At 42.1% G+C, this 26,028-nt stretch overlaps 1 protein-coding gene across 1 annotated transcript in view; it reads right to left on the minus strand.

Annotated features, from left to right (window-relative positions):
* The window catches only part of TOP2A (DNA topoisomerase II alpha), a 63,638-nt gene extending 37,871 nt beyond the window's left edge, over positions 1-25,767 (minus strand). Inside the window, exons 1-13 of the mRNA XM_070729661.1 lie at positions 25,487-25,767; positions 22,513-22,665; positions 21,221-21,311; positions 18,314-18,377; positions 17,902-18,047; positions 17,339-17,436; positions 15,972-16,184; positions 15,673-15,846; positions 13,633-13,734; positions 10,759-10,896; positions 10,497-10,635; positions 8,294-8,451; positions 6,358-6,483 (exon numbers count right to left, since the gene is read on the minus strand). Of these exons, the coding sequence (XP_070585762.1) occupies positions 6,358-6,483; positions 8,294-8,451; positions 10,497-10,635; positions 10,759-10,896; positions 13,633-13,734; positions 15,673-15,846; positions 15,972-16,184; positions 17,339-17,436; positions 17,902-18,047; positions 18,314-18,377; positions 21,221-21,311; positions 22,513-22,665; positions 25,487-25,513 (1,629 nt within the window). The 5' untranslated portion in view covers positions 25,514-25,767. The remainder of the gene's footprint in view (positions 1-6,357; positions 6,484-8,293; positions 8,452-10,496; positions 10,636-10,758; positions 10,897-13,632; positions 13,735-15,672; positions 15,847-15,971; positions 16,185-17,338; positions 17,437-17,901; positions 18,048-18,313; positions 18,378-21,220; positions 21,312-22,512; positions 22,666-25,486) is intronic.
* Between the last annotated feature and the right edge of the window lie 261 nt (positions 25,768-26,028).

Consider the following 26,028-nt stretch of genomic DNA (forward strand, 5'->3'; position numbering starts at 1 on the left):
ATCCACTGTTTGCAATGTAATTGATTAAGAATTATGGCCTAATTATTATTATTTATTAGGTTTGTATGCCACCCCTCAAGAAGACTCGGAGCGGCTCACAACAGGAATACAAAATACAAATCCAATGATTAAAAAAGCAAAACAGTTGAAAACCCTTGATTTAAAAACACTCATACAACCCAAACAAACCATACATAAAATGGAGTGGCCGAGGGGAATCAATTTCCCCATGCCTGGCGGCAAAGATGGGTTTTTAGGAATTTGCAAAAGGCAAGGAGGGTGGGGGCAGTCCTAATCTCCGGGGGGGAGTTGATTCCAGAGGGTCGGGGCCGCCACAGAGAAGGTTCTTCCTATGGGTCCTGCCAGACGGGACAGTCAACTCTGTGGGACTTACATCAATTGCTGGGATTCATGCATCAGAAGATGGTCCCGAAGGTATTCTGGTCCAATGCCCTGAAGGGCTTTATAGGTCATAACCAACACTTTCTGCATGATCTGAAGTTTCCGAACACTCTTCAAAGGTAGCTCCATCTAGAGAGCGTTACAGTAGTTGAACCTCGAGGTGATGAGGGCATGAGTGACTGTGAGCAGTGATTCCTGGTCGAGATAGGGCTGTAACTGGTGCACCAGGCAAACCTGGGCAAATGCCCCCCATGCCACAGCCGAAAGATGGTTCTCTAATGTTAGCTGTGGATCGAGGAGGACGCCCAAGTTGCGGACCCTCTCCAAGGGGGTCAGTGATTCCCCCCCCCCCGGGTAATGGACGGAGAGATGGAATTGTCCTTAGGAGGCAAAACCTACAGCCACTCTGTCTTGTCAGGGTTGAGTTTGAGCCTGTTGACACCCATCCAGACCCCAACAGTCTCCAGGCACTGGCACATCACTTCCACTGCTTCGTTGACTGGATATGGGGTGGAGATGTACAGCTGGGTATCATCAGCATACCGATGATACCTCACCCCATGCCCCTGGATGATCTTGCCAAGCGGTTTTATGTAGATATTAAATAGCAGGGGGGAGAGGATCGACCCCTGAGGCACCTCACAAGGGAGACCTAGAGGTCGACCTCTGATCCCCCACTAACACCGACTGCGACCGACCGGAGGTAGGAGAACCACTGAAGAACAGTGCCCCTTACTCCCAACCCCTTCAGCTGGCGCAGAAGGATACCATGGTCATAATTCCAGTCATAATCAGAATGCTGCTGTTATAGGATATTTACACAAAAATAACAGCACAATAGAAATCCTTCTTTAGTAATCCACTGTAGTTATTACTAAATATTTTTGAGCACTTGATTTCTACAATAGATTTGAACAAATCATTTTTTAAAATACTTCAGAGTAAGGTTTATGCTTCCATATCTCTTTAGAACATTTAAATTAACTACAGTGGTCCCTCGATTTACGCGTTCTCGATTAGCGCGAAACGCTGCAACGCGGTTTTTCAAAAAATATTAATTAAAAAATAAGTTCGCGTTTTTTTTGCTATACCACGGTTTTTCCCGCCCGATGACGTCATGCTGATTGCTGATTGGCCAAAATCTCGACCAATCGTTGCAAACGCAAAAAAAAGCTTTGCAACTGAACTTTTAGAACTTGTTCAGACTTGTTGCAAGATGCCTCCTAAACGTTGTGCACGGAGTGCTGGCGGCGACGCTAAAAAGACCAGGAGGATACTCACAATTAAAGAGAAAATTGACATTTTGGACATGCTGAAAGGGGGACGCTCTTATGCAGATGTTGGTCGGCAGTATGGGATCAACGAATCGAGTGTGCGAACCATTCGTGACGACGAGAAAAAGATAAGGCAAAGTTCTCTGATGGCCTTCAACAAGGCTGCAAAAAGAATGGTGACGCCTAGAAACAAACGGCTCATGAAGATGGAAGCTGCTTTGTCCCTGTGGGTACAAGACTGCCGCAAAAAGAGCATTGCTTTGGATACCAACACTATCAGAACCAAGGCACAACAATTGTACAACCGTCTTGAAGACACAGAAGAAGGCGATGCAGATGAGGGAAACGCAGGTAAGGGCTGGGGTTTTTTATTCTGTCATTAGATACTGTATTTAAGTGTTTTTTAAGGAAGGAGCAGGGAAGGAGGGAAGGAAGGAGGGAGGGAGAGAAGAGAGGGAGGGAGGGAGAGAAGAGAAGGAAGGAGGGAAGGAGGGAGGGAGAGAAGAGAGGGAGGGAGGGAAGAGAAGGAAGGAGGGAAGGAGGGAGGGAGAGAAGAGAGGGAGGGAGGGAGAGAAGAGAAGGAAGGAGGGAGGGAGAGAAGAGAAGGAGGGAAGGAGGGAGGGAGGGAGAGAAGGAAGGAGGGAGAGAAGAGAGGGAAGGAGGGAAGGAAGGAAGGAGGGAAGGAGGTGGGCATTTACTCTTTATGCTTTCATTCAAGTCACTTCTCTCTCCCTTTCCTGTCATTCTGCAGCCTCAGCCTCAGCCCCAGCCACATTCACAGCAAGCAAAGGGTGGTTTGAGAAATTTCAACGGTGCTATGGCCTGAAGAGTGTGTCATTGCACGGAGAAGCTGCCTCAGCAGATACAGGTGCAGCAGAAAACTTTGTCCAGCGCACGTTTAAAGAGCTAATTGCAGAAGGGGGCTACCTTCCAGAACAGGTGTTCAACATGGACGAAACAGGCCTGTTCTGGAAGAGGATGCCTTCAAGGACTTTCTTGATGCAAGATGAAGCCAAAGCCCCTGGCTTTAAGGCCATGAAAGATCGAGTGACTTTGATCATGTGTGGGAATGCAGCAGGCTTTTTGCTGAAGCCAGGGCTAATTTATAAGTCACAAAATCCAAGAGCCCTCAAGAACAGAAATAAGAATCCATTGCCAGTGTACTGGATGCATAATGCTAAAGCATGGATTACAAAACCCCTCACGCGGGACTGGTTTCATCACTGCTTCATCCCACAGGTGGAGGTGTATTTGGCTCGCAAAGGACTGGATTTCAAAGTGCTTCTCCTAATGGACAATGCTGGCGGCCATGATCACCTGGACCATGAACATGATGGGGTGCAAGTTGAATTCTTGCCACCAAACACCACATCGCTTATCCAGCCGATGGATCAAGGTATTATCCGTGCATTTAAGGCACTGTACACGCGCAATTCTCTTGGAAGCATCGTGGAAGCAATGGATGCTGATGACAACTTCACATTGAAGGCCTACTGGCGTCAGTACACAATTGCATCTTGTCTGAAGAACATTCAGAATGCCTTGACAGATATGAAGACACAGACAATGAATGCCTGCTGGAGGAAATTGTGGCCAGAAGTGGTGCATGATTACAAGGGATTTGCTCCCGAAGAAATCCAAGATGCTGCAGTCCAGACCTCTGTGAAGCTGGCACAGGCACTGGGTGGAGAAGGCTTCGTTGACATGACAGCAGAGGAAGTCAATGGTTTGCTTGATGAGCATGGCCTACCGCTGACAGACAAAGATCTGGAGGAGCTGACCAGGTCAGCGAGTGAAGAAGAGGAGGAAGCGGAAGCTGAACAAGCTGAGGAAGAAGAAGATGTTGGCCTAACGCTTGAGCGGCTTGCAGAACTGAACAGAGCCACTTCAAATGTACAACGCATGGTGGAACTTTGGGATCCCAACATGACTCGCTCTATACAGTTTAACGCCTCCCTTGACAACATCTTTGCACCATACAGATCCATGTTAGCCCAGAAAAAGAAACGGCGCCAACAACTGCCCATGACCATGTTTGTCACAAAAACCAAGAGGTCTGTCACACCATCACCTGCAGCGTCCATTGTAGAAATGGTGATAGAAGAAGATCCCTAGTTACTGTATCCCAGTTATGCTAACCCCCACCCCACCCCAAAAAATGTAAATAAATATGTTATTGTTCATAACTTAAGAGTCTTATTCAATGTGTACAGTAGGTAATGGTAATTAAGGGGATGGGAAATGGTAATTTATGGGTTAAAAGTGTTGGGACTGAGTGGCACACAGTCTGTACAGAAGAATGAATGAATGAATGACTGAGTGAATGAATGAAATTCAAACACAGGTGAGGGCTGGGGGGTTTTATTCTGTCATTACACAGTACAGTACAGTACAGTTACAGTATAAGTGCTTTTTGAGAAAGGAGGGAGAGAAGGGAGGGAGGGAGGGAGAGAAGAGAAGGAGGGAAGGAAGGAGGGAGGGAGAGAAGGGAGGGAGGGAGAGAAGAGAAGGAGGGAAGGAAGGAGGGAGAGAAGGGAGGGAGAGAAGGAGGGAAGGAAGGAGGGAGGGAGAGAAGGGAGGGAGAGAAGAGAAGGAGAGAAGGAAGGAGGGAGAGAAGGAGGGAAGGAGGGAGGGAGAGAAGAGAAGGAGGGAGGTTTGCCATTGCCGCCAGCGCTGCCCCAAGAAAGCCGGTGAGAGGAAGGAGAGAAGGGAAGGAGGGAGGTTTGCCATTGCCGCCAGCGCTGCCCCAAGAAAGCCGGTGAGAGGAAGGAGAGAAGGGAAGGAGGGAGGTTTGCCATTGCCGCCAGCGCTGCCCCAAGAAAGCCGGTGAGCGGGGCGAATCGGGCGGGCGGGGGGTAGCGGCAAGGAGCCCGGAAAAATCACCATTGCATTGCCAGCCTCCGAATTTGCGTCGCTCCACCTTCTGCGCATGTGCGGCCAGGGCGCGCATGCGCAGAAGGTTTTTTTACTTCCGCATCCAGTATAACGCGGAAATCGGTTAGCGCGGGAGGTCTTGGAACGTAACCCCCGCGCTAACCGAGGGATCACTGTACTTCATTAGAGCTTGGAATAAATAAAAAGTAAGTTTATCTGCAAAGGTACACCTTCAGATATCATGCCAGGAAACTTTTTTTTTTTGGTGGCAAGCCAGACTGATGGATTTATGGTCAAATATTTAAATAATATTATTTATAATGTTATAATATTTATGGTGACCTTATCCTCAAATTTAAGAGGAATTAGAAGGAGAAGGATATGTTTGCCATTAGTTTACATCCATACAATTGAAAGAAAGATTAAATTACATTTAAAAAGCTGTGGATTTGATTTTGCAAAAAAAAAAGAAAAAAAAGAACTGGAATTTCTATTGTGTAGTAATGAACATACATAACAATCTCTGGAGAGGTGCGGCATAGAAATCCAATAAAATAAATATTACTGGTAAGATTTATAAAATGCTATTAAATTAAACCTGGAGAATGAATATGTTCAGCATTATACAATTCAGTTGGCAAGGAATTTTGGATACAATACTTGAACAATGAGAAATATGTGGTTTAAGTTAGAATTAATTACATTATAATTTAAAAGAAGTTTTTATAAGATGATGTACCATTGGTAACTAACACTGGATAAATTGTCAAGAATATATAAAGGTACCACAAAAATTAATGGGGGAAATGAATCTTAATATAGAAGATACAGTACTTAGTTAATATAAAACCAGATTTTTATGTTTAATAGATAAAGAACTAAAAAAATATTACACTGAACTTTTCAGTTATATATGTTGACACCAACAAGGATACCTTATGCACAAAAATCGAAGGATGCTTGATTCCCACAATGGAGAAATGGCTAAAATAGGTGGAGTTAGCAGTGATGGTTTAATTGAGTTCTTTGATTAAAAATATAATTGACTTTCTTTCTGCCTGAAAACATTTGAATTTTGTGTCTTAAATGGACCCCCTCCAAATCTTTGATTTTAAGTTTTGCTGATTACGTAAGCTTATTGTTATAATAGCTATTATTGTTGTTATTATTTAAAGTAAAACATTGAGGTAGTATGTTAGTACAGTGTTGCCTCGCTTTTCGCGGGGGATGCGTTCCAAGACCACCCGCGAAAGTCGAATTTCCGCGAAGTAGAGATGCGGAAGTAAATACACTATTTTTGGCTATGAACAGTGTCACAAGCCTTCCCTTAACACTTTAAGCCCCTAAATTGCAATTTCCCATTCCCTTAGCAACCATTCAGATTATTACTCACCATGTTTATTTATTAAAGGCAGATGAAAGTTTGGCGATGAGATATGACGTCATCGGGTGGGAAAAACCGTGGTATAGGGAAAAATTAATTTAAAAAGTATTTTTTAATTAATATTTTTGAAAAACCGTGGTATAGACTTTCCGCAAAGTTCGAACCCGCGAAAATCAAGGGAACACTGTACTTTATTCTATTGAATCAAAAGGAATTGGAAATCAATTTTCTTCTTTTCCTCTCCTTTACCTTTTCTTCCTTTATTTTCATTTTTCTTTGTATTTCTGTATTTTATATTTTAATAAATAAAATATGAAATCTAGAACATTTTGATTAGGAGATATATTATATCAACTGAAGGCATTGGCTGAGAGAGTCCCTTTGCCTGATTACAATACCATTGCCTCTGGCATTATGACTGACCTGATCAGTCATGATCATGATCTTTCCATAGCGAAGGCTTTTGAGCGATTCTTCATCATCGTAGCTCTTCTTATATTGCAGCCCCATAATCTTAATAATGTTGTTAATTTCCGCATTCTCCATTATCTGAAAAAGCCCATCATTTTCTTAGATTCAGAATACAAACTTATTCTTCTCACATTAACCCTGGAGGGAAGCATTGTTAAATTCTAGTCACCCCAACTCATCTATTCATTTAAAATCTATGGCAGATTGCAAAATCAAATGCCACAATACCAGCAGCGATTTCATCAAAGGGAGTAGGGATGATATTTCTAGCCTGTTTTTTTTGGGGTAGGAAGGTTTTTGTATTTCATCTATAAATATTTGATACCTGATATTTTACTACTAAATCTCAGCAGCACAACTCGTGGGGGAAAACCCTCCAGGTATTGCAAGTAACCAATATATTACCTAGTCTAATGCAGTCACATTTCAGTGAAGATTCTCTTGAGCAGAGGGGATAGTCATTATATTGTTGAAGAAAAATAGCAAAACTCTTTACTTCAAAAACTAATCACTGCATGGTTTTATAAATACATGTACAGTGGTACCTCGGTTCTCGACCACAATCCGTTCCAGAAGTGTGGTTGAGAACCGATTTGGTCGAGAACCGAATTAATTTATCCCATAGGAAATAATGGAAATGGATTTAATTGGTTCCCAGCCCATTTACTTGCTGGGAACCAATTAAATCTACAGTATTTCCTCTATTTCCTATGGGATAAAGATCTGAGGGGACGGGGTGAGAGGGAATGGGAGTCGGAATCCCGACACACCCCTCCTGGCCGCCCTCTTAACAGCCTCCCAGTCTCTACCTTGTAACTGCTCCAAGCTGCAGGAAGGGTAGGGCTGGCTGCAATACCAGCAGCTTCGGGGGGCTCCTTTCCACAGCGGTTCAGTTCGTTACCTCCAGGCAGCTGCACCAACTTTTTCTTTCCCGGCGGCGGCTCCGGCGGCTTCCCTTCGAGGAGCAGCAACAGCGTCAGGAACGTCACGTGATGAAGGGAAGCCGCCGGAGCCACCGCCGGGAAAGAAAAAGTTGGTGCAGCTGCCTGGAGGTAACGAACTGAACCGCTGTGGAAAGGAGCCCCCCGAAGCTGCTGGTATTGCAGCCAGCCCTACCCTTCCTGCAGCTTGGAGCAGTTACAAGGTAGAGACTGGGAGGCTGTTAAGAGGGCGGCCAGGAGGGGCGTGTCGGGATTCCGACTCCCATTCCCTCTCACCTCGTCTCCTCAGATCTTACATTTCGGATAGTAAACAAAATTTTCTGTTCAGTATCCGAATTTTTGTTCGGATACCGAAGCAAATTTTTGCAGAAAACTTTGTTCGGTATCCGAAATGTACGAAAACCAAAGCGTTCGAGAACCGAGGTACCACTGTATATGAGGATTCTCAGTAATCCAGGTCATGGTTGTCCCAAAGGTGCTTTTTCAAGAGGCAATTGGACTTTGTTTTTTATTTAAGACATTTCATCCAAGAAGCTTCTTCAGTTTTATTAATACACTTTTGAGTTAAAATTTAAATAAAGGCTAATGCTTCTGGGGTTTTTTAAAAAAAAAAAATCCAGTTCCTTGACTTACAATCATTCAAAGATGCAATGGCACTGAAAAAATGACTTATGATCATTTTTCACTTGCATCAACTATAGCCTCCCAATGGTCTCTCCCTTTTATGAACTTCTGACAAGCAGCCAATGGGAAAGCCAGATTCACTTAACTGTGTTACTAATATAACAACTGCAGTGATTCATTTAACAATTATGGCAAGAAAGGTTGTAAAATGAGACTTAACAACTGTCTTGATCAGAAATGGCTGTTTTGGGGCTGTATTGTGTCTTAAGTTGAAGACTACCTAAAAGGATCACAGGAATGTTTGCAAAATATTGCTAACTAACCTGTTTGTGGGAGGCTTCCCGTACATTAAGTAGTTTTCCTCGCAGGGGAAATACTCCAAATTTGTCCCTACCCACAACTCCAAGGCCAGAAACAGCCAGTGTCTTAGCTGAATCTCCTTCTGTCAAAATGAGAGTGCAGTTGGAAGAATTCTTGCTCCCTGAAAGAGAATTAAATATCACCATTCAGTATTCTAATGGTACACTATGCTCTCCCAATGTTCTGATTCCAAGAAGCAGAGATTTCATTCCTGTTTTGGTAAAACACAATTCAGGAAAACGAGACAGATAACTTTGAAGTTCTTAGTGCTCCTTAAGCTTGATTGTTTTCTTGTGGATGTTTTATTATCCAAACTGAGTAACATCATCAGTTGCTAGTAAGGATTGAGGTTTGCTCTCAATGTACAGTGATCCCCCGGGTATCACGATCCCGATCATTGCGAACGGGCTAAATTGCGATTTTTCAACCCGGAAGTCAAAACACCATCTGCGCATGCGCGCCCTTTTTTCCTATGGGCACGCATGCGTAGATGGCGCCGGGCAGATCAGCTGCTGGGCGGCTTCCCTGGGTCTTCCCCCTCTTGCTGGCGGGAGGGCGAGCGGCGGGCATCAGCGAGGAGTTTCCCCACCGCCCACGCAAACTCCTCGCTGCCGCTCGCCCGCCCTTCGCCCGCCCACGCCGTTCGCTCGCGCCGCTTCCCAGCTGAGTCCTGAAGCGAATTGGCTTCAGGACTCAGCTGGGAAGCGGCGCGAGCGAACGGCTTGTCCGCCGCCTGCCTGAGCGCCCGCGGCTCGCCCGCCCTTCGCCTTCGCTTTTTGAGCAAGTAGAGCAATGGAAAAAAAAAACCCTGCACAGGCTTGGAAAACATTCTTCGCAAAGGGTAACAATGAAAGAGCTTGCAAGCCGGTAAGAGCTGGGAACATTGTTTGCACCTGGTTAGGGCAGGAAAGCAAGATTCGGAGCAAGTAGAACAATAAAAAACCCTACAAAGACAGGATTTGGAAAGCATTATTCATAGAGAGTAATGTGAAAGAGCTTGCAAGTGGGTAAGAGCTGTGAATATTGTTAGCACCTGGCTACGGCGGGAAAGAAACATTTGGAGCAAGTTAGAGCAATGGAAAAAAAACTGCTAAAATTTAAGGCTTGGAGAACATTCTAGGCGGAGGGTAACAATGAAAGAATCTGCAAAATAAGAGCTGGGAAGATTGCTAGCACCTAGTTAGGTCTAGGGGGGAAAGCTCCAAAAAAAGCTACAGAGTATAAGACACACCTGAATTTTCAGCCTCTTTTAGGGAGGAAAAAGGTGTGTGAAAAATACGGTGTGTGTGTAGAGAGGGATATATATAATTGAAGTTTGGGTTATGAAACTTCTATAAGAAAACAACTAAACGCAAGGAGCCTCAAGGACCTCTTGTTTAAATCCTGAGCTCAAAAAGTCTTCTCCATGGATAATCTTGGCTACAATGTAAACTGTCCCTAAGTGAAGATTTGGTTCTTTTCTATTAATCCCAAGAACCTTAATCCCCACAACACCTACATACAATTTCTGTAACTAAAAATTTGAATCTTGCATCCATTCAGGAGTTGCATAGTTTTACAAAAGGATAAATAGCTTTCTTACAACCTGGAAAGGCAAACAATCATTTTTAGTGTTATTATGTCCTGACCTTTGAGAGCTTCAATTGTTTTAAAGGACACAAAAAAGGTCATGCCATGAGCATTCAGCATCCTTATCTTGAAGAATTTATTGGGGTGTCAAAAATGTGAGGGGCTAAAGAATTATCTATCCCTTTACAAATTGACTCAGGGGGGACATGATCGAAACATTTAAATATATTAAAGGGTTAAATAAGGTCCAGGAGGGAAGTGTTTTTAATAGGAAAGTGAACACAAGAACAAGGGGACACAATCTGAAGTTAGTTGGGGGAAAGATCAAAAGCAACATGAGAAAATATTATTTTACTGAAAGAGTAGTAGATCCTTGGAACAAACTTCCAGCAGATGTGGTAGATAAATCCACAGTAACTGAATTTAAACATGCCTGGGATAAACATATATCCATCCTAAGATAAAATACAGAAAATAGTATAAGGGCAGACTAGATGGACCATGAGGTCTTCTTCTGCCGTCAGACTTCTATGTTTCTAAATATAACTGGTAAAAAAAAAAGTTAGACTTCAATGCTTTTAATACTTGAACACATACCAGCATCATTGGCATCATCCAGTTTAGGAATTCCTTTAATCCGAGTGTGCTTAACAGCAGAACATTTCTTATTTAGTTGTGTCTGGGCTTTAAATCTGACCCAATTCAAAATGCTTTCCACTATGCCACAACCGGCAGCCTAGAAAACGAAAGTGAAAAATGATGCTGAAAGAATTCTGAATTGTTCCATAAGGTGTCTGATTGCTGGATTGATTTTTTGTTCATCAGAATTCCCAGCATAAATTATGAAGTAAATACTCACCCCCTTCATGAACTTTTCACTGAATTTGCATACTGAACCAAAATTCTTTGCTTGAAGAGTCATATTTTCTTTTGTTTGGGAGTCAAAAGTTGGATTTTCAATCAGGCAGTTTATGAATATCCACACATGATTCTTCACCTGGAATTAAGAAGATGGTACATTTTTAACAAACCGGTTGGCTATATTTCCGAAACAACCATGGTTACCAAATAATAAGTACCCAAACTGTCAATATCTCTTGGGAAATGATGGAAACTATTTCCAAAAGATTACACAAAAATGTCTGCAAAGCAGATCATGTTATCTTCAAAACAGATAGGATGCTGAAACAAAGTGGTTGATCACTATATAGAATAAGGTAAAAATATGTTTTCTAAAGGCAGCATTTATTGGTTTAAAATGCTATGAGGCAGTGATGGTGGACCTTTTTTACTCGGGTGCCTACAACCATAATGCAATGCCTTCTCCCGGCTCATACATGCAATCCACTGTGCTGCCCCCCACCCCAATGTACCCAGACCTCACTGAAGCCTCCAAACTTCCAGCAGACCCATAGCATCCGTTTTTTGCCATCTACAAGCTCTGGAGGTTTTTCTGAAGCGAGGGCGAAAATGGCCTTCCTGCCTCCAGAAGGCCACAAATCAGCTGGTGAGTGTGCACTCAGATGTGGCACGCATACCAGATGTTCTCCATCACGGCTATATGGGATCTGAAAGCTAGGTTATGCAAGACTTTAGATTCAGAGGCACAAATATATTTTATAGCATTTGAAAACACACATAGTGAAGTTGTCCGAAACTTTTTCAACACATATTTTCCTGAGATTATGTAATAACTGCAGAATTACAAAAGGTATGCATTTTAAGGAATAGACAAATGCTACACGTGTCTTCATGTGCCCCAAAGCCTTTTTTTTGTCTTCAAATTTGAAGAGCTTTACAATCCTAATAATATATATATTTTGTAATTAAACTTTATGCAAATCCTATCATTGAAAATATTCCTTTATTTACACTATTTTGCCCAGCCTGTATTTATTATGGGAGCTGTAAGTTCCTCCCCATGCTTACTGAATCAGTGTCTCTCCTGGCTGGTTTCGGCAAGCAGAAAGGTGACATGTGACTGAATCCAGGTGTTGATTAATGCTTCCTTGAGAGAGTAGTCTTTTCCGCAGCCACTGAAAGAGGTGGTTGGGCAACCCATCCTCACGAAAGCATCCCTGGATCTAGCCGAGTTGAAGAACTTTAGGCCAGTCTCCAACCTACCCTTGTTGGGTAAGGTTGTAGAGAAGGTGATGCCACTCCAACTTTGGGTGAAGCCGATTATCTTGACCCTTTTCAGTCTGGTTTCAGGACTGGTCACGGCACGAAAACCGCTTTGGTCACGCTGATGATCTCTTGTGGGCCTGGGATAGGAATTTATTCCTCTATCTTGGTGCTTCTTGACCTCTCAGCGGCCTTCAATATCATCGACCATGGTATCCTTCTTTGGCATCTTGAGGGGGGCAACGTTTTACAGTGGTTCTCCTATTTCTCTAGTCATTTGTAGTTGGTGTTAGTGAGGGGGACAGAGATCCCTACTTTGTAGGGTTCCCCAGGGGTCGGTCCTCTCCCCTCTATTTAACATTTACATGAAACCGCTTGGTGAGATCATCTGACAGCACAGGCTGCAGTATCATCAATACATTGATGATACCCAATTATACCTCTCCACTCATGCCAATTCAGTAAAGTGGTTGATGTAATGTGCCGGTGCCTGGAAGCTGTAAGATCTGGATGGGATTAAACAGGCTCAAGCTCAACCCCGACAAGACCAAGTGGCCCTGTGCATTTTCTCCAAAGGACCATTCCATCTGTCTAGCAATTATTGGGGGGGGGGGGGCTTTAACCCCCTAATAGGTTCATAACTTAGGTGTCCTCCTATATCCACAGCTGAGCATTGACCACCATCTCTTGGCTGTGGCTAGGGGGACCTTTGCCTGGGTTCGTCTGATATACCAGTCGAGACCCTATTTGGGCCAGGAGGCTATGCACATGGTCACTCAGGCCCTCATCATCTCCCATCAACATTGTTCCAAAGCACTCTACAAGTGGCTAGCCTTGAAGATTGTTCGGAGACTACAGATAGTCCAGAATGCAGCTGCACGAGCTGTTATGGGTGTTCCTAGAAACACCCATATAACACCAAAGCTCCGCACGTTGCACTGGCTACCAATTGGTCTCCGGTCCCAATTCAAGGTGTTGGTTATTACCTATAAAGCCTTATATGGCTCAGGACCAGATTATTTATGGGACCGCCTCCTGCTACAGACCTATAAGAGAACACAGAGCTGGCCTCCTCCAGGTCCCATCAGCCAAGCAACGCAGGCTGGCGGGACTGCAAGGTAGGGCCTTCTGTGTGGCTGCCCCAATGTTATGGAACCAACTACACTCCGATGTTCATATTGTTCCCACACTACTGTCCTCCCGAAAAGCTGTGAGTACCTGGCTTTGCTGGCAAGCCAGGGGTCTATGAACGTAACATTTTATCTCATCTGATTTGTAACTATTCTTTATGTATGTGGGTTTGATTGGATAAGTTCATTAGAGTTTATTAGGGGTTTTACTGTTCTCGTTACTAATTATTTGACTTTGTTTATTGTATGTATTATTTGTTGTAAGCTGCCCTGAGTCCCATTGGGATTAGGCGGCATATAAATCAGATTAATTAAATTAAATTAAATGCCCATATTGAGGACAACATGACAGAATCACTAAAGATCTAACTATTCTTTTATAAGACTGAAAAGCATTGGAAACATTAAACATTCCAGTATGATTTTTCAATTAGAATAAATATAAGATTTGTGAAAAAGAAACAAAAAAGAGACAATACCTGGAAAGGCTTTATTCCAACTCCACCTTTGTTTTTTTTCTTTACTATATCTATGAGCTTGTTGATAATCTGGTCACAAATATAATCTACATGTCTGCCACCCTAGAAGAAAAGTCATTATAAGAGGATATTACATGTATTTTGGTAATGTAGACATATCAAAGTATAAAAGTAGTATCATATTTTTTGGAGTATAAGACACACCCATTCTCCCCCTAAAAGAGGATGGAAATGTTGGTGTGTCTTGTACACTAAATACAGCCATTTTTGGCTTCCCAAAACCCCGCCCCTGCATCCCATTGTGAAAAATGGGGTGCGTTTTCTGTTTTGCAAAAATAGGGTGGGCAGAGGCTCCGTGAAGCTTGCAGAAAGCTTCTGGGGACTGGGGAAAGGCAAAAATGCCCCATTTTTAATGAATTTTTTTCCCGCTATCCCCCAGGTACTCTCTGCAGGCTTCCCAGACCCTTTGCCCACCAAAATTTGACACCCCCCCCAAAAAACCCACCCTACAAACCACAAAACAGGCCAGGTTTCGCAAAAACAAGGGTGTTTTTGCCTTCCAATTACCCCATCTAGCGTGACTGGAGGAGGAATTCTGGGAATTGAAGTCCACAAGTCTTAAAGTTGGCAAGTTTATGACCTGTGGACTTCAATATCCATTCCTGAGCTAGCATGACTGGAGGAAAGCTATCAAATTTGAATATCCCTGGTTAGGGATGCAAGGTGTTCAAATTTGGCAAGTTTAAGATTTGTGGACTTCAACATCCATTCCTGAGCTAGCGTGACTGGAGGAGTAATTCTGGGAGTTGAAGCCCACAAGTCTTAAAGCTGTCAAGTTTGAAGTTTGTAAATAGTGTACATGGTTGTAAAAAGTATTGTTACACTGGTATTTTATTAAATAATATACTACTACACCATTTGGTTCAGAATATTTTTTCCTCCTCTAAAATTTAGGTGCATCTTATACTCTGTAAAATACGGTTGTTAGTACAGTAACCTAAAATAGAGTTAGACTTTTATTCTGTAAAATCTCTGCTTTATTAGGAGTTTGCTATACAGGTAGTTCTCAACTTACAACAATTCAGCTCAAAATTTTTGTTGCTAAATGACACATTTGTTAAATGAGTTTTCCCCATTTTACAATATTTCTTGCCATGGTTAAGTTAATCACTGTAGTTGTTAGCCAGATAGGTGCAAAAGTGGATCACATGACCCTGAGAAACTACAACCCTCATAAATATCTATCAATTGCCCGAGCACCTGAATTTTGATGACATGCCCATGGGAATGCTACAACAATTGTAAATGTGAAAACTGGTTATGTTACTTTTTTCAGTGCTGGTCACTAAACAAACTGTTGTAAATTGAGGACTACCTATATTTGTTGTTGTTATATTTGCTTCTTAATAATCATTACAATTTCTCTACATTGTTAATTAGGTTCAAAGAAAAGCTTAAGAAAAAATAACTCCAACCTCAGAAAGTATACTAGTCCATTTTCAACTAATGATCTTGAGATCATACTATATTACATAATCTATGTATTTTGGTTCTAAACTACAGGAAGATTACTTTTAATAAAATACAAAATGCAGAATTGTTTATTTTATACTATTTTATACATCATGGATATATCTCCAAGAATTATAATTCAGATATTTAAGTAAAATTACAGTCTTACAAAAATGTTTCAAGAGCCTCGGTGGTGCAGTGGTTAGAGTGTAGTACTGCATACTATTTCTGCTTAAGGTTGACTCAGCCTTCCATCCTGCCAAGGTTGGTAAAATGAGGTCCCAAATTGTTGGCGGCAATATACTTACTCTCTGTAAACCGCTTAGCGAGGGCTGTAAAGCACTGTGAAGCGCTACATAAGTCTAAATACTATTGCTATGCTATGTTCAAAGTTTTTAAAAAGCTGCACATCTTCTACAACAAATAGATGCCTAGTAAGAAAAGTTTGTTTTCTTCAATGAATGCTTTGATGAAATATCTTTACATGGCAGATTCACAAAAGCCCTGTATACCTTTGTAACTGTTTACCTTAGTTGTAGCAATGCTATTGACAAAGCTAACTTGTTGGAAGCCCCTTTCACTCATGGTTAGACACACTTCCCACCGGTCATTAATTTCTTCATGAACTACTTTCAGCGCGTTGCCAGTTTCGTCCACTTTGTCTTTTATGTACATGTTTATGTAACTGCGGAATCCTTTGACCTACAGAGGAGACAGGTGAAAATATTTCTACCATTTTTTCTTAAAGTTATCTTGACTGTTAACATATTAAAGGGGCCAGTGAATTTTGCACACTAGCAGAGCTTTTGCCCATTTTAGTAACTCACAGGTAACGCCTTTCCATTTAAGAATACTTTAATATTTTTAGCTGATCCTGCAATGTCATAGGCTCTACGAGACATAAGAGCCACAATATCTTTATCCAATACAGTCATTTTAAATTTGGACAGATCAGGCTGGAAAGTAACACATGTGAAGTCCTCGCCATTAAAATGCTGCAGTTTTGTCTCTCCTGCTTTAGACATATTCTCAGTCCAAGTCTGCAAAGGAATTAAGACAATAGAATTGTTAGATACTGTACATTGAAGGGAGTACAGTGATCCCCCGTTTATTGCGTCCCCAACCATTGCGAACAGGGTACTTCGCTATTTTTCAACCCGGAAGTCAAAATACGATCTACGCATGCGTGCCCGTGGGCACGCATGCGTAGATGGCAACCGGGAGATCAGCTGCTGGGCGGCTTCCCTGAGTCTTCCCCCTCTTGCTGGCGTCAGCGAGGAGTTTCCCCACCGCCCACGCAAACTCCTCGCTGCCGCCCGCCCTTCGCCCGCCCACGCCGTTCATTCTCGCCGCACGGGCCTGTCCACGCTGTCTCTCGGCGCTTTCGAGTTGAGTCCGGGAGCGAGTTCGCTCCCGGACTCAGCACGAAAGCGCCGAGAGACAGCGCCAAGGAACGGGCCTGTCCACGCTGTCTCTCGGCGCTTTCCAGCTGAGTCGGGGAGCGAGTTCGCTCCCGGACTCAGCACGAAAGCGCCGAGAGACAGCGCCAAGGAACGGGCCTGTCCACGCTGTCTCTCGGCGCTTTCCAGCTGAGTCGGGGAGCGAGTTCGCTCCCGGACTCAGCACGAAAGCGCCGAGAGACAGCGCCAAGGAACGGGCCTGTCCACGCTGTCTCTCGGCGCTTTCCAGCTGAGTCGGGGAGCGAGTTCGCTCCCGGACTCAGCACCGAGAGACAGCGCCAAGGAACGGGCCTGTCCACGCTGTCTCTCGGCGCTTTCCAGCTGAGTCGGGGAGCGAGTTCGCTCCCGGACTCAGCACGAAAGCGCCGAGAGACTGCGCCCCCCGGACCCCCAACCCGGGTTTGGGGGGCTGCTAGGAAGCCCCCCATGCCGGCGGCAAACAGCCGCGCCGCCCCCAATCTTCGGCTCCTCGCTAGCGCTGTGGGAGTAAAAACACCATCTGCACATGCGCAGAAGGTGTTTTTACTTCCGCATCGCTACTTCGCGAAAACCCGCTCGTTGCGGGGGCTCCTGGAACGGAACCCTCGCAACGAGCGGGGGATCACTGTATACATTTCATCTTTTGCAGAATACAGTTCCTAATCTAGCCTTAATTTAGAAGCTGGTAAAATGAAGTTTGGGAGCCTGTATTTTAAAAACAATGAAATCAATTTTTTGTGCAAAGTTTCTTATACCTGTTTAAAAAGCTTCTTATATTCGTTGCAAGCTGTTTCCACTGTAAATTTGGTACTGAATATATTGCACAGCTTTGCACCATAACCATTTCGACCACCTGGAAAAATATTAATTGTACATATTTTGTTACACTGAAGATATACATTTCAGTTGCAGGGTACATATGCCAATTCATAATTCCCCACTAAAATCAATCCAAACATAAATATATGGTCGCCATTTTGAAAAAAGAGCACACTCCTTGCTCCTTTACTATATTCAAAGAAAGGTGAAAGGATCAAGATTGGGCAGTTCTCCATCTATCTCCGCAATAAGACAAATGGTAAAAATTGGATATATACAATTTTAAATAAGCCATTTTCTTATCCCTTATTTAGTTACCATTCATTCCAGTATATTCAATAAAAATTAATAAGAGTCTTTGCTTATTTATGTATTTTTGTGTATGTGAAAAAGATTGGAATTTCTGTAGAAAAAATAAATGTGAAATTTTAGATGCAATTATTTTCATGAAAATTAAAGATTTTAAAAAGTAACCGCCTTGCAGGGTTTTTTTCCTGACCTGTGACTTTCTTCTCATCATCATCGTAGTTACTGGAAGTTAATAGATGTCCAAAAATAAGAGCTGGCACATACATTTTTTCTACTTGATGCTCTACAATAGGGATTCCTTTCCCATTATTCCACACAGAGATTGTATTATTCTCCCTAGAAAGAGAATATTAAACTGATATTCAAAGAACTGCAAAGGAAACTTGTGTCTCCAGATTGAAACAAAAAAGATATTCACTGAATGACAGACAACTCTCTACAGAAAATTCAATTAAACTGAATGTGATCAGAAATGCTAATCATTACATTACTACAGTATTTAACTCTACAAGAATACAGGTTCAGAAAAATGCATATTCCCTTCCCAATGAACCAATCCTCAATGACAGTCAAAAATGTTAATATTTTATTAAAAGACTTACGGATCAATTGTAACTTTGATACAAGACATATTCTTATCTCTCTGCTTGTTATCAGCTGCATTGACTAGAAGAAAGCAATACAATTTTTAGTGATTGGTAACATTTGCAAGTTAACTCTTGATTCAGTTCAACAAATTTTTGCCAAAGATCAAGCGGTTTTTTTGCCTTTTCAAAAAGCTACTGTGTTTTGCGGTGTATAAGACACACCTTTTTATCTCAAAAAAATGCTTTAAAAATTGGGTGCGTCTTATACACCGAATGTTGCTCAGCAACCCTTGGCCTTGGGAATAGGTGGGTGCCAGGTGTAGCACCACCAGCAAAGCATTGCTTTCCAGGCGGCCTCTGATTGGCAGGGACAAGGCAGGGCGCTGCCCGAATTAGCCAATCCTGGTGGAGGCAGCAACAGTGGCGGCAACTGCTGAGGCAGCTCTGGCGGCTTCCCTTCAAGGAGCAGCAGCACCATGAATTTCACCTACTGCTGAATTGCGAGGCTGAGGAGGTCGGCAAAAAGGCTCTTAAGGGGCAGAGGTGTCATCCGCACTGGCCTCATGTTGTTGGGTGGCGGGCTCGGCTCGGGCGAGCGGCTGTGGACGGCTCTCCCCAGCTCAGCTGAATTTACATCACAAGGGAAATAACGGGAATTCAAAATAATTCTGAGCATGTACAAAAGGTATGCTACAATTTGACCGGGCATCCAAGGTTGTTTTTTATGTTATATTTTTAGCTGCCTGGACTCATGTTTATTTTTTAGGTGGGGTTCCCCACTTTCTCCCAAGCCCAAAACCCATTTGTCCCCACGAAGTCGCACAATATCACCCTGCTTAGTAGGCCAACATCGGAAACCTCACGCGAAACGTGTCCCTTTTGCACGCCTCACTCCAGAGTGCTTTGGACGGCCAGCCAGGAAGAGGTGGGTTTTTTGTGTGTATGTGTGTGTAGCTTTTTTTTCCTTTGGCATGTCCTTTTATTTATTTATTTGATTTGTATGCCGCCCCTCTCCAGAGACTCCTTTCCCCAAAGCCGTCCATTCCAGTCACTCTCCCTTCTGGCGCTGTGAAAAGCTGCACCCGACTGAGGCGCGATCTTAAAAATTAGAGCTGCGCCGCCCAACTGCGCCACATGTGGGACATTTTTCTTTGGCAACTCCAGCTTGTTGTGACAAGAGCTGGGCTTGGCTCTGAGGAGATTCTGCTCAGTTCCTTTCAGCGGTGCCCGGCGATTTGGGAAGGCCAGGGGGAAAAATACACCTTTTCAATCATCCAGGATCTCCAACGTGACTCCCCCTCTGCCTTCATCCCTGATCCTGGCAAAGCCGCCTCTTCAGTTCCGCAGAGCAATTAGCATTTGGTGTAGGGCACTGAGCTCTTGCAGGCAGAGCAGGTGGGATTTGTGTGTGTGTGTGTGTGTGTGTGTGTGTGCATGAGTGAGGAGTTGATGTGTTAACTACAGTACTCATTTTAACTAGTACCATCTTAACTAGTACTGTAAAAGCCATTTTCTATTTCTGCTACTTGAATTCAAAGGGGCTGCTGAGAAACTAGTGGCTGTTACTCAATCTGAGTATTGTATTGGCAGTTCTGTGTTAGCAAAAACTTCAAAAGAGAAGGATTTAGGGGTAGTGATTTCTGACAGTCTCAAAATGGGTGGACAGTGCAGTCAGGCACTAGGGAAAGCAAGTCGGATGCTTGGCTGCATTGCTAGAGGTACAACAAGTAGGAAGAGGGAGATTGTGATCCCGCTGTATAGAGCGCTAGTGAGACTACATTTGGAATACAGTACTGTGTTCAGTTCTGGAGACCTCACCTACGAAAAGATATTGATAAAACCGAACAGGTCGAAAGATGGGCTACAAAAATGGTGGAAGGTCTTAAGCATAAAACTTATCAGGAAAGACTTAATGAACTCAATCTGTACAGTCTGGAGGACAGAAGGGAAAGGGGGGACATGATCGAAACATTTAAATATGTGAAAGGGTTAAATAAGGTTTAGGAGAGAAGTGTTTTTAATAGGAAAATGAACACAAGAACAAGGGGGCACAATCTGAGGTTAGTTGGGGGAAAGATTAGAAGTAACATGAGAAAATATTATTTTACTGAAAGAGTAGTAGATGCTTGGAACAAACGTCCAGCAGACGTGGCTGTTAAATCCATATTAACTTAAGTTAAACATGCTTGGGATAAACATATCCATCCTAAGATAAAATACAGGAAATAGTATAAGGGCAAACTAGATGGACCATGGTCTTTTTCTGCTGCCAATCTTCTATGTTTCTGTTTACTCCCTCCCAAGTTGGAGACTTCTTGTAGTCAGTTAATTTGTTTTTCATTATTTCCATTGTGTAGAAAAGCAGCCTTTCCATTTTCAGAGTCATTATAACTCATTCTTAAACAGTCAAAAAGGCAGCCCTAGGAAGAATGTGCGCATTAATGTCCCTTGCTTGTGAACCCCATTGGTCTGTCTTTAAAGCTGTCTAGTTTGAAGACTCCTGAGTTAGGGATTGGGAGTGCAAGGGTCTTCAAACCTGGCAAGTTTAAGGCTTGTGGACTTCAATTCCCATTTCTGAGCTAGCATGACTGGTGAAGGAATTCTGGGAGTTGAAGTCCACAAGTCTTGAATCTGTCAAGTTTGAAGTTTGTAAAAAGTGTACATAGTTTTAAAAAATGTACATGGTTGTAAAAAGTATTCTGCTACATTGGTATTTTATTAAACAATATAATGCTACACCATTTGGTTTAGAATACCTTTTTCGTTGTTTTTCTCCTCTAAAATCTTATACACTGAAAAATACTGTACTGTACTTCATTGCAATACTTTTGTATATTATTATTCATCAACTATGGATCTAAAAAAACATCTTCATAAAATGCTTGATGTCCTCACTATGACATTTTATCTATGTCAACATACCTAATATTTCATCGAAGATTTTATAAAGACCAGGAACAAAGGTGACATCCCGGCAATTCAGTCCTTCATCTTCATCAAACACCCACATATGCTAAGAAGAAAAAAAGTAATTGTATCTGCTGCAAAATCTTGAGGTAACTGAAATATATACTATATTAATGTACTACCATATTTTTCCAGAGTATAAGCCATACCTTTTCCTCCCTAAAAGAGGCTGAAAATTTGGATGTCTTAAACCCTGAATGCAGCTTTTTCGAAGCTTCCCCCCTCCCAGCCCTAACTAGGTGCTAATGATCTTCCCAGCTACCTACTCCCTCCAAAGTTTTTTCCCTGCCCTTTGCAGGCTTGGTGTCATTCCTACTCCCTCTGAAAAAGGCTTTCTCAGACCTAACACCGTACTAACAATCTTTCTGGCTTGCAGCATTTATTTTTATTCCTACTCCCTTCCTACTTCCTTTTCCTGCCCTAAGTCATTGCAGGTTTTTTCCACTCTTTCTGAAAAAGGCTTTTTCAGCCCTAACCAGGGGATAAAATAATGTGCTGAAGTTGAACAGACTAAGGATGCTAACCAGATGAATACCCCCACTTTTTAAGTTTTCATAAATTTACAGCCAATTCATTCACATTAGCGATTTGTAATGTATTTTCTATATAAAAACTATTATAAACTAGTAGCTGGATACCTATGTTTTGCTACGAAATTATGTGATTGAGCTTGATAAATTGACAGTTAAAGCTTAAAAATTTATGTAGAATGTGTAACTCCTTAGCACCAGAGCGTGTTAATATAAAACAACTGGCAGTTGTAAGAGTTCTTTTCAAGTGGGGAGGGGGAATAGAATGTCCAAACTACCAACCTGCATGAGTCATACACTGGCCACATCCAGTTTGGCGAAGGAGTAGCATCAGAGTGTGTTAATATAAGGCAACTGGTAGTTGGAACAGTTCTTTTCAGGTGGGGAGGGGGAGTAGAATGTTTAACTCCTTAGCATCAGAGTATGTTAATATAATACTGTATAAAGAATACTAATGATCTCATGGCCATTTCAAAGCATCCTTTCTTAGCAAGCACTAGAAGCCAAGAGGAACATATGTGCTAAGTTTCATGTTTGTAGGCTTTACAGTTCTGAAGACTGCACGAGTGAGTGGTATTTGGCTTTTCAATATATAGATATTTGGCTAAAAAAAAATAGTCTGCCAAAGAAAATTTTAATTATAATTTGATAGCACATTACAAAGTACTTTGTGAATTAGGGCAACTTGTCTTTGCCCCAAACAGAACATTTTTTTACCTGAGTTACTTGCTCCACAGATCCAATGTATGTATCAGGTCGAAGCAATATATGCTCCAATTGAGATTTCTTTTGATAGATTCTTTCAACAGACAACCTTTTCTTTGATTTCTCATTCTTCGTCTTCTTCGCTTTTGGGTTAACATCAACATCCTCAAAAGAAATAAAACAAGAAAAATTACAAAGAGAAATTCACTGAGTGTCCACCTGTTTCTAATAGGAATTCAGGTGGGATTGAAATACATAGAGAATTAATACCAGAGCTAAATATTGGATGAACAAAGCAAATTGAAGTGAGTAAGGAAGTACATGTTACTGGAGGTCAGTTCCAGATTAAATATCTTAATTGGCTGGGTATTACAGGAAATAAACATTGTACTAAAGCAGCTTCATATCAAAGTGTTCAATGACATACTGCAAAGTCAATTCTGTGTTCTGTACTGCCCACATAAAAAAGTCAAATGCAATCTTATGCTGCTTCCTCCTTCAGGGCTGATACGATTGATTCAATAGTGATCCCCATTTGCTCTTTATGTGGGAATGCATGCAGGGGAAACAGGGCTATTCTTAAGAGTGTGTGATTAAACATCCTGCTCTTCAGAATAAGATCAGCTCCAAATTTCTATTCTTTCATAAGAGCCTAAAGTTCTGGCTCTATAAATTGGCTTGCATACCCAGCGAGGGAGTTGTATTCTGGAGATAGCTGCTACATTGACAGTATACTCCATCTTTCGACCTAGCTCTCTGCTCCCAGTTACCCATCTTTTTTAGTAGTTATCAATATATATTTTTTCTTATTATTCTTTTGTTTAACTTTCCATATAATTTCTTTGCTTTTTAAAATGGTTGTAAGATGCCTAGAGTAGCCTTAGGGTGGCCTAGGCAGCAAATTTAGTTAATAATTAACTGCAACACTAAAGCTAATCAAGAATAAAGGTGTATATACATGTCCCAGGACAATATTGCAAGAGCCAATCTGGATCAGTCACTGGGACTAGAGATTTTGTATTCTGAGCTTTCAGACTCATTCTGGAGCCCATCTTCAGGGATCTCTAGGGGCTTCAGTAGGAGTCTAAAAGGTCAAGCTACAATACCTTTAGCCCAATGACAAACCCAGGTTGGATCCTGCAACTACATCATCAGCATCTAGCTGCCTTAAAAGACACCTGTCCATTTAGAATGCTTGTAGTTTATCTGTGCTTCCATGCAGCATAGTTGGCAAGTTAATTGTCTCTCATTTGGAAATTTTCTCTCTGCAAGCTGATTGTGGTCAAATTATTCCCTACTCTAGAATGAAATTCACCTGTCTTAAAATATTTCTATTTCTTTAATGGAACTGAAAGGGAGAAAAAAAGCTCTTGATTCTGTTAGAAGTCATACTTGAGACTGAATAAAAATAGTTTCCTTCAAAAAATATCAGAAGTTTGAAATCTTTCCAGAAGAGGTGGAGTTAACAGTCTCAGGTTGATCTGATCTTTTGTAATACAATGCACTTTGTCAATTGTAAAATAGGCTTATAAAATGTAGGTATACATATTCAGAAAGCAAACAACTTAACCAGATTCAAATTGACCTAAGAAAATATGTGGGGGCAAGTAGAAATGATGAAAAAAATAGTAGTTCCTTTGGAAGCCATAATCAGGTTAATTGCACCCAGTTCTACTATAACTAGTGCATCTTGCTTAGCAGAAATGTTGCATAAATATACCAAGGTGCACCCATAATAGTCATACTGGTGTATTCTGGACCAACTGTCCATTTCTTAGTGATCTTAAGTGTAGTCCATGTGGAATGCACTGCAATAACCCACCTGCAAGGGTGGCCAAGACATGAGTAACTAGGAAGTAGGGTACCTTTGTTTAGGGAAGGGTGCAATTGGCACATCAGATAAATTTGGGCAAAAATCCAGCTGTTATTGCTCTTCAATATAAGCCCTTGTTAACTCAACCTCCCTTCATCGCAGTCATTAACTATAGTTTATGAAAACAGTCTCTTTAACTTTTTTATTTCAACAGATATGACCCTGACACGATGACCTGGATCCAACTTATAACATTCAGGAGGTTATCATCCCTTAAGTCAACCTGATATGTCCATCAGTCATTCACCTGGGTTATAGACGATGGGAGACATAATCTCAGTATGGCTCAAGGGAATTAACCAATGCCAGTCAAGTAAATCAAAACAAAAGACCTTGGAGTACTCATTTCCAATGACCTAAGTGCTAGAGCCCACTGTAACAGCACTGCCATTAAAGCATTAAGAATTGTAAACCTAATCTTACATAGCTTCTTCTCTAGAAACACTGATTACATTCTTCAAACCTATTCTAGAATATAGCTCACCTGTGTGGAATTCACACTGCATATCAGATATTAATACAATCGAAGGAGTCCAGAAATACTTCACAAGAAGAATCCTTTACTCCTCCTCACATAACAAATTACCCTACTCCTCCAGACTTCAAATACTAAATCTAGAAAATTTACCATCTCTGCACTCGGTCAGTGACTACTTCACCTTTAACAACAACGCAAGAGCAAGTAATAGATACAAACTGAATGTAAATCGCTCCAAACTTGACTGCAGAAAATCCAATTTCAACAATAGAGTGGTCACTGGCTGGGACTCATTACCTGACTCTGTTGTTGCTTCCCCCAACCCCAAAATCTTCAACCCTTCATTATCAACAATTGACCTCTCCCCTTTTCTAAGAGATCTTGTGAGAGGCGTGCATAAGTGCACTTTTGTGCCTAATGTCCCTGTCCTATTGTCTTATTATCCTTTCTATTACTACGTTCTACTTATGTTATGTTACGTTATGTTAATATGTACTATAATACTATACTTGTTCGACAATTAAATAAATAAATAAACGGGGGAGAATCGCCTCAGAAAGGAATGCCTTTTAAATTGTGTGGGGACACCATGAGAGGAGAAAGGAGGGGAGGCCAAAGTAGACCGAAGGGCTTACCTTGAGCGGGGAGCTGTTGATCTCCATTGCGGCCGCAGAAGCGGGAAGAAAAACGGGCGGGAAAATATGGTTTCTGCAAAAAAAGTCAAACCAAGGCAGAAAAGCGCCTCAAAATATCAGACTGGCTGAGCCAGTGAGGGAACAGTCTTAAGGTTTGCGACGATAAGAGCCGCCACTCTTCCCGCCAACCGTTCCCCGGACCAACCGCTCCCGCACTTTCCGTCCGAGAGTCAGGAGCCAAGACAACTTCCAGCTAAATCGAGGTTCAAAAAACACGGTTCAGCCCGCCAAAACTCATTTCACCAATCAACGAAAGAAGCCTGGAAGCTTGACCAATCCTTGCTGAGGACAATAGCCGAACGAAAGACAGAAGGGACTTTACCCAGCCAATAGAGACAACGCTAGAACATTAAAAAAACACATTAAAAAAACCCTAGTTTCTGCGTAAACGAAGGCGCCATTCTTGGGATTGGTGAGATTTAAGAGCGCTTATTGGCGTTTCTATGGACCAATAGGAGCCTGGTACTGGAACAATGCCTAGT

Source organism: Erythrolamprus reginae, chromosome Z (assembly GCF_031021105.1).
Source record: "Erythrolamprus reginae isolate rEryReg1 chromosome Z, rEryReg1.hap1, whole genome shotgun sequence".
NCBI lineage: Eukaryota > Metazoa > Chordata > Lepidosauria > Squamata > Dipsadidae > Erythrolamprus > Erythrolamprus reginae.